Raw genomic sequence first — 13,916 nt, 5'->3', positions numbered from 1 at the left:
TTGATTGGCACTATTTTGGGGTGCATATGACTTTTTGATCGCTTGCTATTACACTTTTTGTGACGTAAGATGGCAAAAAATGGCTTTTTTTACACTGTTTTTATTTTTATTTTTTTTACGGTGGTCATCTGAGGGGTTAGGTCATGTGATATTTTTATAGAGCCGGTCGATACGGACGCGGTGATACCTAATATGTATACTTTTTTTATTTATGTAAGTTTTACACAATCATTTCATTTTTGAAACAAAAAAAAATCATGTTTTAGTGTTTCCATAGTCTAAGAGCCATAGTTTTTTCAGCTTTTGGGCGATTATCTTGAGTAGGGTCTCATTTTTTGCGGGATGAGATGACGGTTTGATTGGTACTATTTTGGCGTACATGCGACTTTTTTGATCACTTTTATTACCTTTTTTGGGAAGTAAGGTGGGCAAAATTTCAATTTTCTCATAGTTTTTATTTTTTTATTTTTATGGCGTTCACCGTGCGGGGAAAGTAACATGACCGTTTTATAGATCAGGTCGTTACGGACGCGGCGATACCTAATATGTGTAGTTTATTTTATTTTTTTAATTTTTATTCAGTGATAAATGTTTTTTTTTTATCTTAACTTTTTTCACTTTTTTTTTACATTTTTTTGACCCAGACCCACTTGGTTCTTGAAGATCCAGTGGGTCTGATGTCTGTATAATACAGTACAGAACAATATATATTGTTCTGTACTGTATTTTACTTACACTGAACAGATCTGTGCTTTTAGCACAGATCTGTTCAGCACCATGGACAGCAGGACGCCTGAGCAGGCGTCCTGTTGCCATGGGAACCCTCCCCGTCTGCTCAGAACTTCGCAGACGGGGAAGGGTAAGCACGGGGCTGAGGGGGGCTCTCTGGGAGCTCTCTCCCTCTCCATCGGGGGGCTGCAAAGGCACAGCAGCCCCCCGATGGAGAGGGAGGGAGCTCCCTGACGATGACAGTTAACTTTTTCCATACAGCGGTCCGTACGGACCGCGGTATGGAAAGGGTTAAACGGCTGACATCTGCACAGATGTCAGCCGTTTATACCAGGGTGCCAGCAATGTGCTGGCACCCTGGTATAACCACTAGACACCAACGATCATTCATGGGGAGGCGGGCGGGGGATCGCGATCCCGCCTGCCGCACCGCCCGCCTCCCGCAACGCCCCCACCGCATGCGACACCCCCCCTGCACCACCCGCCGGCATCAAATCATGCAGGGGTGCAGGGGGGGGTGAATAATAATGATTTTAGCCACTCTAAAGTTTCTGATCCCCGCGGTCAGGGACCGCAGGCATCAGAAACTGCAAAAAGCGCAGCAAACCGCAGGTCTGAATTGACCTGCGGTTTGCTGCGATCGCCGACACGGGGGGGTCACATGACCCCCCCTGGCGTTGTCACAGGATGCCGGCTGAAGAATTTCAGCCGAAATCCCGTTCCGTTTAACCCCTCGGGCGCCGGAATCCCGATTTAAAAGTTAGGACGTACCGGTACGTCCTTGGTCCTTAAGGACTCGGGAAATAGGGCGTACCGGTACGTCCTATGTCCTTAAGGGGTTAAATCATTATCACTACTTAGCACATGCCAGTGTTTACCCAAAATTTGGAAAACCTTCCGTTGTTGTGCATCAAACGTACCAATACATCTTATTGGTGACGTCTCAAACGTCATTTGTTTGTTTGCTAGGAGATCTACTCTATTGGTACTCTTAGCCCTACGAAACGCTTTATGTAGGGTCTTTTTCGGGTACCCTCGTTGGTGAAAACGGTCCAAAAGGGTATTGCATTCACGAGCAAAACCCACATCATCCGAACAATTTCGGCGAGCGAGTAAATATTGGCCTGTGGGAATTCCTCTTTTTAGAGGTAGGGGATGGTAGCTCTGCCAATGTAAGAGGGTGTTAGTTGAGGTTGGTTTTCGGTAGACCTCTGTCCTGATGCGGCCGCCAGATTCCAAAGAGATTCTATGGTCAAGAAAAGTAAGCGTATTCTGATGAATTTCTGAGGTAAATTTCATACCTACATCATTTTGATTAAGGCTGGCAACAAAATTGTGAAACAGTGTTGTTGTGCCATCCCACAGAATCAGAACATCGTCGATATAACGACCCCAAAAAATAATGTGCTTGGTGTACTGTGCAAACTCATCTGTGAAAACTAAAGTGTCCTCCCACCAACCTAAAAATAGGTTTGCAAAATTTGGTGCGCATTTACTCCCCATAGCAGTGCCAACTAACTGCAAATAAAAGTGCCCATTAAACAAAAAATAATTATGTGTACCTTTGGTAGAGAGGAACGATGCTACTGCATTGATTCCCAAATCATGTTTAATATTAGTGTATAAAGCTTCAATGTCCAAGATAGCAAGTTGGGTATGTTCTGTGACCTGTGATCTTTTTCTCTGGTCTTTTATGTCTTGCGCAAGTATAGCTATGAGGATAGAGGCATTTATGGAATATTGTGCCTCTCCCTTCCCAAGTCCTGGCGCATGCGCAGGAAATCCGTACGATCCGAAGAAAGGCTGATGCGGGGAACGGCATAGCGCATAGAGATGGTTTGTTTTCTGCCTAAGTTCCAACGCATGCGCATAACGATATATGGGACCTGCAGGAAAGGTAAGTGTTTGCGGCTGTCCTTTCTGCACATTGGGTCATCCTGGACCCTCCTCCTAAGTGACGCCACAAAACCTGTCTTTGCAACAATGTGTGCAATGATAGGTTACAAGTAACTAACTTGATCCAAACAGCTTGCGGATTGGTGCATTACCCGCACAGGAAATGAGAGCTGAGAGGTTAAATTCCTCCACCAGCGTCAGATACTCAAGTCTGCCCGATACCCCTGATGAAGCCAGATTAGCTGGTGAAACATGTTGGGGGGCGGAATTTAGTTTTTTTTAACTTGCTGACCCTATTGTGATCTTACAGTGGTTTTGTGTGCCTGATACTACAATATATGATACTTTCAAGTTCATCTAACCTTGGTGTGTTATTCCCCAGACATGGGGGCCAAGCAGCTATCATGCATTTTTTGAACCTGTCTATACAACTGGGAATATGTTGTATGACTGAGCGGTGCTAGTGCACTCCCGCCAACTCATACACCCAGTGATTCTTTATATACAGTAAGCCACATGGGGTACAGTGTTTTTAACCCTATAGGTAGCTCACAATATATATTTTTTTGTTTTTTTAAACATGAATAAGTAAAAGTTATGTTTTATTAGTCTGGGACAAGAGTGGTTAGATAGCCGAGTAGGCAATAGTGTTTAAGCTCCTACTGGTAAGTGACAGATCATTAAGCAATGCGCCGCACAGACCTGTCACTTACCAGTAGGAGGAGCTCCCGGCCGGTCATAGACAGCGCAGCAGGTAAGTATGATGCTTCTAATATTGCTAAGTAACCATGGCAACCAGGACTGCAGTAGCGTCCTGGTTGCCATGGTTACCGATCGGAGCCCCAGCGATTAAACTGGGACTCCGATCGGAACTCTCCGCTGCCACCAATGATCGGGGGGGGGGGGGGGGGGGAGAGGGGAGGCCGCACACTGGCCACCAATGATATTAATACAATAGAAGGGGGGCCGGGGGGGGGCGCACACTGGCCACCAATGATAATACAATAGAGGGAGGGAGGGGGGGCCGGGGGGGGCCGCACACTGGCCACCAATGATATTCAAACTGGGGAGGGAGGGGGGTCTGCCCCCTGCTGCCTGGCAGCCCCTGATCTCTTACAGGGGGCTATGATACGCACAATTAACCCCTTCAGCTGCGGCACCTGAGGGGTTAATTGGGCTGATCACTGCCCCCTGTAAGAGATCGGGTGCTGCCAGGCAGCAGGGGGCAGTCATGTACACAGTTCTTAGTATATTCTAACTTGAAGCGTCCCCATCACCATGGGAACGCCTCTGTGTTAGAATATACTGTCGGATATGAGTTTTCACGATGTAACTCAAATCCGATGGTATATTCTAACATAGAGGCGTTCCCATGGTGATGGGGACGCTTCAAGTTAAAATATACCATCGGATTGGAGAAAATTCTGATCCGATGGTATATTAACTCCTGACTTTACATTGAAAGTCAATGGGGGACGGATCCGTTTGCAATTGTACCATATTGTGTCAACATCAAACGGATCCGTCCACATTGACTTGCATTGTAAGTCAGGACGGATCCGTTTGGCTCCGCACGGCCAGGCGGACACCAAAACGACTTTTTTTTTCATGTCCGTGGATCCTCCAAAAATCAAGGAAGACCCACGGACGAAAAAAACGATCACGGATCATGGACCAACGGAACCCCGTTTTGCGGACCGTGAAAAAATACTGTCGTGTGCATGAGGCCTTAGACTTTTTTTTACATTCCTTTATGTCTGGTTGTCCTCCAAAAATAAAGGAAGACACACAGAAACAAAAACGGAAACGGATCACGGAACAGCGGAACGGAACACAACAACGGTCGTTAACATGAGACAAAACCTCGATAAATAGCGCAGATTTATTTGTGGGTTTTTTTGTGCAGTTTTAGTGCAGAAAATCTGTAAGAAATCGACACTAAAACTGCACAAAAAACGTACATAAATACTCACCATTTATTGTATTTTTGGTGGGGGTTTTTGTGTGTTTTTATGTATTTTTTGTTGTGGATTTTCGTGCATTTGTTCTGTTTATATTAATAACTCTATTGAAGTCTATGGGGAAAACCAGGCGTGGAAATTGACCTGCATGTTAATTTCTCATACAATTCCACACCTTCTATGGAGTGGTTTTCCCCTAAAAAAGTGAAGGGTACAGGAGCTTTGTCAAACCTCATTCACTTTGCTTGTACTGTATTACGCTGTGGTTTTTCCACACAAAATCTGTGCAGAAAAAACTAGCGTAATCCACATTGTCTGCAGCCACCCTTAGACCCAGATGACATACTCCACAGTATTTAAAGGGTTTCTACCACCAGAAATACCATTATGTAACTGACTGACATCAGCGATGCGCTAATGTCAGCACTACATAACAGTATGTTTCTGACATTTGTCCCTGCAGCCGTTTTTGTAAAATAACCACTTTTATAATATGCTAATGAGCCTCTAGGTGCTATGTGGGCGTAAAGTCAGCACCTAGAGGCTCCGTCTTCTCACCCTTTATCCCTCCCAGATCCAGTGTTCTGCCCGCCCAGCTCCTCTTGATTGATGTCGCTGTTCCCTGCATCGCAGACGAGCCTCTAGTTGCTGATTTTACGCCCACATAGCACCTAGAGGCTCATTAGCATATTATAAAAGTGGTTATTTTATCAGAACGGCTGCAGGGAGAAATGTAAAAAACATACTGTTATGTAGTGCTGACATTAGCACATCGCTAATGTCAGTCAGCTACATAACGGTATTTCTGGTGGTAGAAACCCTTTAATGGGAATTTTGCAGAGTTACCTAACGGAATCACTTAATCATTTAAGGCCTTGTTCACATCTGCATTGAGCTTTTCTTTCTTCTGGTCTGTCAGAAGAATTAAAAAAAAGGGGGAAAAAAGGAATCGTTATATGGATGTAACAATTGACAGATGCAAACACAACATATTCTGTTTGTATGTGTCATTCATTTATATAAAAAAGAAAGCTCCATCCATTCTGTCATACTTTCATTATTTTTGACGGAAAGAAAAGTCATGCAGACAGGACTTTTTCTTCTGCCATAAATAGCATGTACTGTACATGACAGAGTGGAGCATAATGGATGCACTAAAGCACACATTCAAACAAAAGGGCATAAAACGGCCACTTTTTTAAAAATGTTTCGTCTGACAAATGAAAAGAATGGAAAGTGAAACACAGATGTGAACATGGCCTTAGCTAGTATTCTTGTATCTGTCATTGCTGAATCCCACCAGCCAGGAAGGGGGCCGGGGGGGGCCTGGAAGTGTGCTCACATGTTCTGCATGAGCAAGCAAGCGTAGTTTCAGCCTCCTCTGTCTCTGTGGCTGACTGGTTGTTATGCTGTCTTCCCGGGCTGCATGACCCGGCTGAGCACTCTGTGCCTTGCTGCTCTGGGAGTGACAGGCCTTGCACAGCAAAGCAGCAGGCAGGAAAGTTAGCCGTGCTTTCATTGGATGGACTCCTCCTCACTGCCTGGTCTTGGCTTGGTCTCTGCGCACAACGCAGTGAGTTCTCTATCCCCTTTCTGATTGTTTGCAAGAACATGTGGGCACAATGGGCCCCAAAGAGACGTAGGACCCGAGGCTTTTGACCCAAACACCCCTATTGACTGTGTGGGGAGGGGGTGGGGAGAGTCGACTTAGAGGATTGGGCCGTATGCATTGGGACTTGGGCCCCGGATCTTTTGAGACCCTAGCAACGCTAGTGTGTTCTAGATAGCGGCTCTGATATTTACTCTCCATGTTTGGAAGGCAGGAATAATTGATTAAGATCTTCTCTTCCACTTTGTTCTTGTGTCTCCATTATGAAGAGATAGATAATTCTGTATGGATGTTATTCTTCTTCACCATGAACTCTTATGTTCTCTTTTTACTTACACAAAGTAAGACCAGTGAAATACAGCCCTGAGCAGCACATGGCTCGTCAGTGGAAATAAAACCAGGCACACAACAATATAGGGGGGAATAGAGAATTTTATTTCATTTATAATTTTATTAATGATGGGACAGATAATTTGGTGTAAACTCCAAATCAAAGTCAAGGATATGTTAGATCCATTGACTTTTATTGATTCAGGGGAAGGCGAAAAAAAACCCTGTAGGGGGAAAAATTCCTTCCCGACTCCGCTTAGGGCAGTCAGACTATTTCCCTGGATCAGATATTATTAATCCAGAGGAAGGCGAAAAAACCTCATTGAGCCTCAGCCATCAGCTTCACATGAGGAAAAATTCCTTCCCGACTCCACGCATGGCAGTCAGATTAGTCCCTGAATCAATTACTAAATAATTTGTCCACAAAAGGTTGTCCGAATTGTACTTTTGATTAGGGGAATGGCTGAATTGGGGGAAGGGCAACTATGTTGATCCACAGGAAGGTGAGAAAAAACCCCTTTATGACATTTGCCAATCTGTCCTGATCTAAGGGGAAAAACACTCCTTCCTGACTGCAAATATGGCAGTGGGAATATAGTCCCTGGATCAAATGCCCGTATACTTACTCACAGTCATCCAGCGTTGATCTGTGAGATCCAGGACCAGTGTCCTCTCTCATCAAGTGTATTTCAGATGTTATTTTTCTTCAGCCCAGTGCCAATCGCAGGTCCTGTTGTGATAGTTCTTCATGGTCTTCACACTGTAGGATATATGACAGGATGAATCAATACAGATACCACAAGATGTGGTATAATATATAAAGACTGAGTGCTCATTTGAAGATGAGGGATTTTACACAACCATTTAAGGCATCATGCAGACTACCATATTTTTGGTCTACATTCGATCTGCATTATTTGCAGATTGCATGTGGACCCATTCATTTCTATGGGGCCTTAAAATACGAGGCTGTCATCAGTTTGCTGTCCATATTAGTGAGGCTGTATTTCCGTTCACAAAATAAAATAAAAAAATGTCCTATTCTTGTCCATTTTGCAATAATAAGCATTTTTAAAGTAAGGCGGAACGTGCAGAACAGGAAAATGCAGGACACATACATCCGATATCCATGTTTCGCGCATCCATGTTTTGTGGACCACAAAACACATACAGTTGTGTGCGTGAGGCCTAATGGTCATAAAATTGAAGATTTATATTTGGAGCACCTTAAATCTTGACTCATTAGGAAATTCATACAACTATATAGGAACACCACTTATTTTCAGCTATATACCTGGGTCCGTTCTTCTGTCCGTCCATCAATCTTCTCCAGGAGCTCAGGAGGACATCTTGCTCTGATGACATTAGAGCTGGTGGAGGGTTTACCGGGTGACAAATGAAAACCCTCTGAAAATGGCCTGATGTTTAGATGGTAAATGTCCCTTCTTGGCCGCTGCTGCCTCTATTATGCCCAGGTTGAATCGCCTGGCACAGCGTTGAGGTGTAGATGGCTATAAGCAGAAAAATAGATGAAAGTGAGGATATGAAAAGTGAGGATATGATCATCACAAGCTGTCACAGATGTAATGAGATATTGTCTTTCTAGAGGAGTATAAAGCATCTTAAATGCCATATTAGGGTAGTAGCCTACACTCCTTACAGAGGTCTGCCTCCGACCAGCTCCATTCAACAAGTATTTGTTATAATTACAATCATGTCTTCTTCAAAGGCATGGACTAGTGAAATCAGAATTAATACAATAAGTACTTGGAGGTGTCAGATCTGCCTGAGCAACTTTCCCTTCTGGTCCCTCTCTATGGCATATATAAACCCTACTATGAAATATGCACAGAAGATATAATCTTGAGAGGACCCCTTTAAAAGCTGCATAAAGAATATTTGAACATCATGGAGGATATATGTGTCAGATCAGGACCTCAAGCACTGTCCAGAACCTGACATTTTAATTCAGTAGTATTTATCTTCCGCTACATCCTCATGTGGGTTGTGGTGCTCTTCTCCACTAAGTCATAAAAGCTCTGTATGGTGACATGCATTCCTGGATTTGGAGCTCAGTGGCCCAGTCACCAAACTACCATGTCCTGTGACAGCTGCGCCACCCTCCTTTCCACCTGCCAACATGTCCCCCTATCAAGCCCCTGACATTGAGAATCATATATATTATATAAAGTGTATCTAGACCAGGGTAGAGCTTTTCTTCATTTACTTACTACAGGGATGTGTGGTGGGGGCATCCGAAGGGCTTCCACTGAGACCCAGTCAATATGCTGGAAGAAATGATGGCCTCGGATGTTCCCGTGGACTCCTAAGCGCTTGGCAGGATCTCTCTGGAGGAGCTGAAAATGAGGAATGTAATTATAACTCAGTGACTGTAAAGACATTTAAGCACAAGGACCAATCAGACTCCACATCTTACATTTTCAGAGGCTAGCTGGGAAACAATATCCACAATCAAAGGGGTGGACTAAGTGTGTAGACATGTCCTCAGTACATTTACTACCAGGCTCTAATTTTAAAGGGAAACTCTTATTCCAGTTATCCATTAGGCCTGATGTCACCACTGGAGAACGACTATAATGTTTGCCTCCATGCTGGTTAAAAAGGTAGCTTATGCTGCTCCTATGTAACCTGGCTCCAGGGCAGTCCTTGGGACTTTTGGGAGACATTGTTCTATTGCTGAGACTGTGCTGGAGAAGTTGTGGCTCCAGCATCCTACTCGGCATCCTCTCTGGTGGAGACCAGTATTGTCACCTTGTATACTACAGAAGTGCTGGTTGTGTATTGCTATCCTGCTAGCAGCACCTCTGAGGGGCGACCCCTCCTGAACACTACAGTGGTGAGTATTAGTGAAGGAGATCATGGTGCACTATGAGGCATTGTAGGGGGAGATGTCTCCTATCACAGGTTGTCATGTAACATTGTACACAGTACAGTAGTGTCATGTAGGAACATACTGACCTTTTTAATGATGTCTTTAGCGCCGGAGCGTGCAGGATGGTAAGTGCACTTACTGGTAATCGTTTCATTTAAGATGACACCAAATGAATACCAGTCCACTCCGACGCCATACTCCTCCCCAGCCAGCATCTGCCAGAAAGGAGAGAAGAGTGACTACACGGCTTATACTATAAACCCGCACTGTAGGTGCTCAGGCTGTGGCTATTGCCGGCATAGCGTAGTATTGGGTCACACAAGGTGTTTAGCTGAATGAGGACAAGATGTTCTGCCTCCATCCAGCTGCAGATAAACTGTAACCACAAAGTCATCTGCTGCTGTAGGGACAGACGTTGCCTTGTAGCCCTTATGTTTCTGATAAATGGCTTTCATATGAAGGTGACAGAGGGAACCTCACTCTTACAGGCTCAGTGTGACCAAATGCTACATGATGGTTCATTCATTGGAACATGCGCATTCTACTGCCAAGTTACCTCCAGTATTACACCTTGTACACTCTGTAGAAGGATGGATGAAAAATAACTATTGTCAGTACAGAAGTATTCCATTAATAGTACAAGAGACTGCAGGAGTAACGCAGGGGATACTAAGACTGGTGCAGAAAGCGCCAGTCTTGATATATCTTCCCCTGTATTCGTAAAAAGGCAAGGAAGAAAATTACAGAAACCATCATTTCCAAAATTGGTCTTGTCCAGAATGGGTTAAGAGGAGGCATTCATCAATACATAATTATGAGAAAATAAATGTTTAATAATAAGAAGAATTACCATCATACAAGGGATTTCTGGGTTCAGAATATTCATTATCTTTCTTCAGAATAGGCCATCAGTATCAGATCAGTGGGGGTCTGACTCTCGACATCCCCACCAATCAGCTGTATGAAGGGCCGGGCGCTACCTGCGGGTTATTGCAGCCTTGTCCTGTTCAAGTCAATGAGAAGAAGCTGCAGTAGCCGGCATCAGGTAGGTGGCGTGCAGTAATCAATGAGGTAGAGCTCAGACCATCAATGAGGACCCTTCAAACAGGTAATAGGTGGGGGGTGCCAAGAGTCGGACCTCCACCAGTCTCATGTTGATGGCCGAATCCTGAGGATATGCGACCAATATTCCAAACCTGGAAAACCAATTTAATACAAATGGAATGGTGAAAATGAGGAAAACTCCCTTTTTCTCACCTCAGGAGCCACATAGCCCTTTGTTCCAGCATATTCGGTGGCTGTGCGGTCTCCAAGCATGTTGTCAAGTGCGAGACCGAAATCCGTGATCTTAATATGGCCCGTCTCAGCCACCAGGATGTTCTCGGGCTTGAGGTCTCTGTGGATGATTCCCTTCGAATGGAGAAATTGGATGCCACACACGAGCTCAGCGGCATAGAATCTGCCAGAAAAGTAATTCAATGAATATAATGCGAGGATAACACAGAAGACTGTTAGACGTTCTTACCATTCAGTAAAATAGGAGGCAAAATATATATCTTATCACTGTCAACTGAGGAGGCAATTTCTTATTGCCGGGGCTGCATGGTGGCTTAACACCCCTTACACCATTAGGCCTCTTGCACACGAACATTTTTTTTTCTGTTTACGTTCCGTTTTTTGCGTTCCATATACGGTCCGTATACGGAACGCAAAAAACGGACCGTAAACAGAAGAAAAAATTCATTCATTTCAATGGATCTGCAAAAAAAAACGGAAGGTACTCCGTATGCCTTCAGTTTCCATATTTCCATTTTTCCATTTTGTTCAAAGATAGAACATGTCCTATTATTGTCCGCATAACGGACAAGGATAGTACTGTTCTATCAGGGGCCAGCTGTTCCGTTCCGCAAAAAACGGAATGCACACGGACGTCATCCGTATTTTTTGCGGATCCATTTTTGTGGACCATAAAATACTGAAAAAGCCATACGGTCGTGTGCAAGAGGCCTTAAGCAGCTCTGCTATTGGAGGAAACCAGTTCTAGTCACTTTCTAGGACAGGTTGCTTGTGACCATTGACCATTCCCAGTAGAACCCCTTTAATACCTGGGAATGTGACTAAGGCTTCTTCACATCACACAGGGGAGATCTGTTCTCCTGTATGTCTTTTAATATCAGATGGGGGATCACAGCCCAAGGAAGAGGGGAAACATTCCCTTACATTTCCTGAGGAACATTTCTTCAATCCTTCTTTGGTAGAGAAGAAACGGGGGAGCAGATCTCATCAGTGTGATGTACATGAGGCAGGACGCTGTATCTAACATTTCATGGCATCTTCTGACCGTTTAGCTGAGGTTTTGTATCCAGCCTTACCTTGCACTGGGGATGTCAAGCCGCCCCTTCATCTTAAGGAATTGATCAAAGTCCCCGCAGCTCATGTATTCCAGCCCAAGTAGAACAAGCATCTGTGACATAGAAGACGCCATTACTGAACCATCAGATCACATTTACACATTTACTCTACAGAATATAGTAGTGGCTTCTGTAATTTTTGAAGGGATATTCCAGTTTCCGCCCGACAGTGTGTTATTGTAAATAAAAGATCGCTTGCCCTTCGCGATTTAGCATGAGATGCTCCGATGCTGCCGGGGTGAAAATATTAGTATGACCCCTTTAAGTAACAGTTATTCTTTGTATATAGTGAAACATTGTCAGTTATTATGATCTCTGCTTGCAGTTATTGAATAGAAACCTTCATTGCTTTCCTGTAGCTGCTATAACTCTGTCCTGGTCTTGTGATGGAGACGGTGCTCAGCACTTTACTAGACAGATCTTTACTAGACACAGATCTTTACTAGATACAGAACTGTATTTTAATGATCCGAGTGTCCGTTTAACCATGACATGGAGAGGAGAAACAATGAAGGATCTTATCAAGTAAGAGATCCTCACAAACTGTGAGGACTTGATGCAAAAAGTACAGTATTTTTGGATTAGGCCTCATTCAGACGGGTGAGCTTTCCGCGCGGGTGCAATGCGTGGGGTGAACGCATTGCACCCGCACTGAATCCGGACCCATTCATTTCAATGGGTCTATGTTCATGATAGTTGTTTTTCACGCAACACTTCTGCGTTGCGTGAAAATTGCAGCATGTTCTATATTCTGCGTTTTTCACGCAACCCTGGCCCCATAGAAGTGAATGGGGATGCGTGAAAAACGCATTGCATCCGCAAGCAAGTGCGGGTGCGATGCGTTTTTCACTGATGGTTGCTAAGAGATGTTGTTTGTAAACCTTCAGTTTTTTATCACGGGCGTGAAAAACGCATCAAAACGCATTGTACCCGCGCGGAAAAAACTGAACAACAGAACGCAATCGCAGACAAAACTGAATAAATTTGCTTGCAAAATGGTGCGAGTTTCACTGAACGCATCCGGACCTAATCCGTCACGCTCGTGTGAAAGAGGCCTTACAATGGAACATTTTTTCCTTAGGCTGGTTTCACACGGGCGTTGCGGATTGGGGCCGGGTGCGTTCAGTGAAACTCGCACTATTTTGCAAGCAAGTTCAGTCAGTTTTGTCTGTGGTTGCGTTCAGTTTTTTCCACGTTTTGATGCGTTTTTCACGCGCATGATAAAAAACGGAATGTTTACAAACAACATCTCTTAGCAACCATCAGTGAAAAATGCATCGCACCCGCACTTGCTTGCGGATGCAATGCGTTTTTCACGCAGCCCCATTCACGCAGAATATAGAACATGTTGCGATTTTCACGCAACGCAGAACTGATGCGTGAAAAACAACGCTCATGTACAAAGCACCATAGAAATGAATTGGTCAGGATTCAGTGCGGGTGCTATGCGTTCACGTCACGCATTGCACCCGCGTGGAAAACTCGCTCGTGTGAAAGGGACCTTAGGCCCCATTCTCACGACCATTTTCTTTTTTCCAGATCCCAAACTACGGATCTGCTAAACACGGATACGGGTCCTTCCACGTGCTTCTGAATCCGTGCAGCCGTGCCCCAAAAGATAGGACACGTCCCCTCTTTAACCACATCTTGTGGATTGTGGACCCTTTGAAGTCAATGGGTACGCTCCATGAAGTAGGGAGCACACAGCCATATGTGTTTTAATGGAGTTTTAAATGAGGCATTGGTCAAAAGCGAAGTTGTCAGTAGTTTACCTTGGTCTGAAATGCAAAAGCCGCGTGGACAAGGAAGGGGCTCCCAGATGCCAGCTGTAACACTCGGTGCTCCACCAACACATCCGCCTCCTCACAGTCGGCAAGCATGGCTCTCTTGCTGATGATCTTCACAGCATACTTCTGATGGTTAGAAGTGTCCTCAGCCAAGATGACCTTTCCATAACTTCCCTCCCCGAGCACATGATGGAATATTAATCTCTCCCTGATGTTCTCGGAGATTGTGCTTCTAGAGCAGGTTGGCCGAACACCACTGTCCTCAACTGGGGGGAAATAATAGAAAAACATGAGAAGACA

At 44.6% G+C, this 13,916-nt stretch overlaps 1 protein-coding gene across 1 annotated transcript; it reads right to left on the bottom strand.

Annotated features, from left to right (window-relative positions):
* Positions 1 to 7,152: 7,152 nt before the first annotated feature.
* On the bottom strand, positions 7,153 to 13,709 carry LOC120986858 (protein kinase C delta type-like). The gene is made up of 7 exons (XM_040415557.1): positions 13,602 to 13,709; positions 11,791 to 11,882; positions 10,676 to 10,877; positions 9,505 to 9,633; positions 8,757 to 8,882; positions 7,820 to 8,036; positions 7,153 to 7,285 (listed from the first exon to the last, which is right to left on the bottom strand). Exons 1-6 carry the CDS (start codon positions 13,707 to 13,709, stop codon positions 7,908 to 7,910), a joined length of 786 nt encoding a protein of 261 aa, XP_040271491.1. The 3' UTR covers positions 7,153 to 7,285; positions 7,820 to 7,907.
* Between the last annotated feature and the right edge of the window lie 207 nt (positions 13,710 to 13,916).

The sequence above is a fragment of the Bufo bufo genome, chromosome 1 (assembly GCF_905171765.1).
Source record: "Bufo bufo chromosome 1, aBufBuf1.1, whole genome shotgun sequence".
Taxonomy (NCBI): domain Eukaryota; kingdom Metazoa; phylum Chordata; class Amphibia; order Anura; family Bufonidae; genus Bufo; species Bufo bufo.
This window is presented reverse-complemented; position numbering and strand designations above follow the sequence as displayed.

Bases quoted from the DNA above. Each gene is read 5' to 3' on its own strand.
- LOC120986858 (XM_040415557.1), bottom strand. From the start codon at position 13,709: ATGCTTGCCGACTGTGAGGAGGCGGATGTGTTGGTGGAGCACCGAGTG. The intron at 9,634-10,675 runs GTGAGAAAAAGG...CCTTTCTGGCAG, and splicing joins AGGGCTATGTGGCTCCTGAG to ATGCTGGCTGGGGAGGAGTA. The intron at 8,883-9,504 runs GTCAGTATGTTC...CCTCATTTTCAG, and splicing joins CTAAAGACATCATTAAAAAG to CTCCTCCAGAGAGATCCTGC.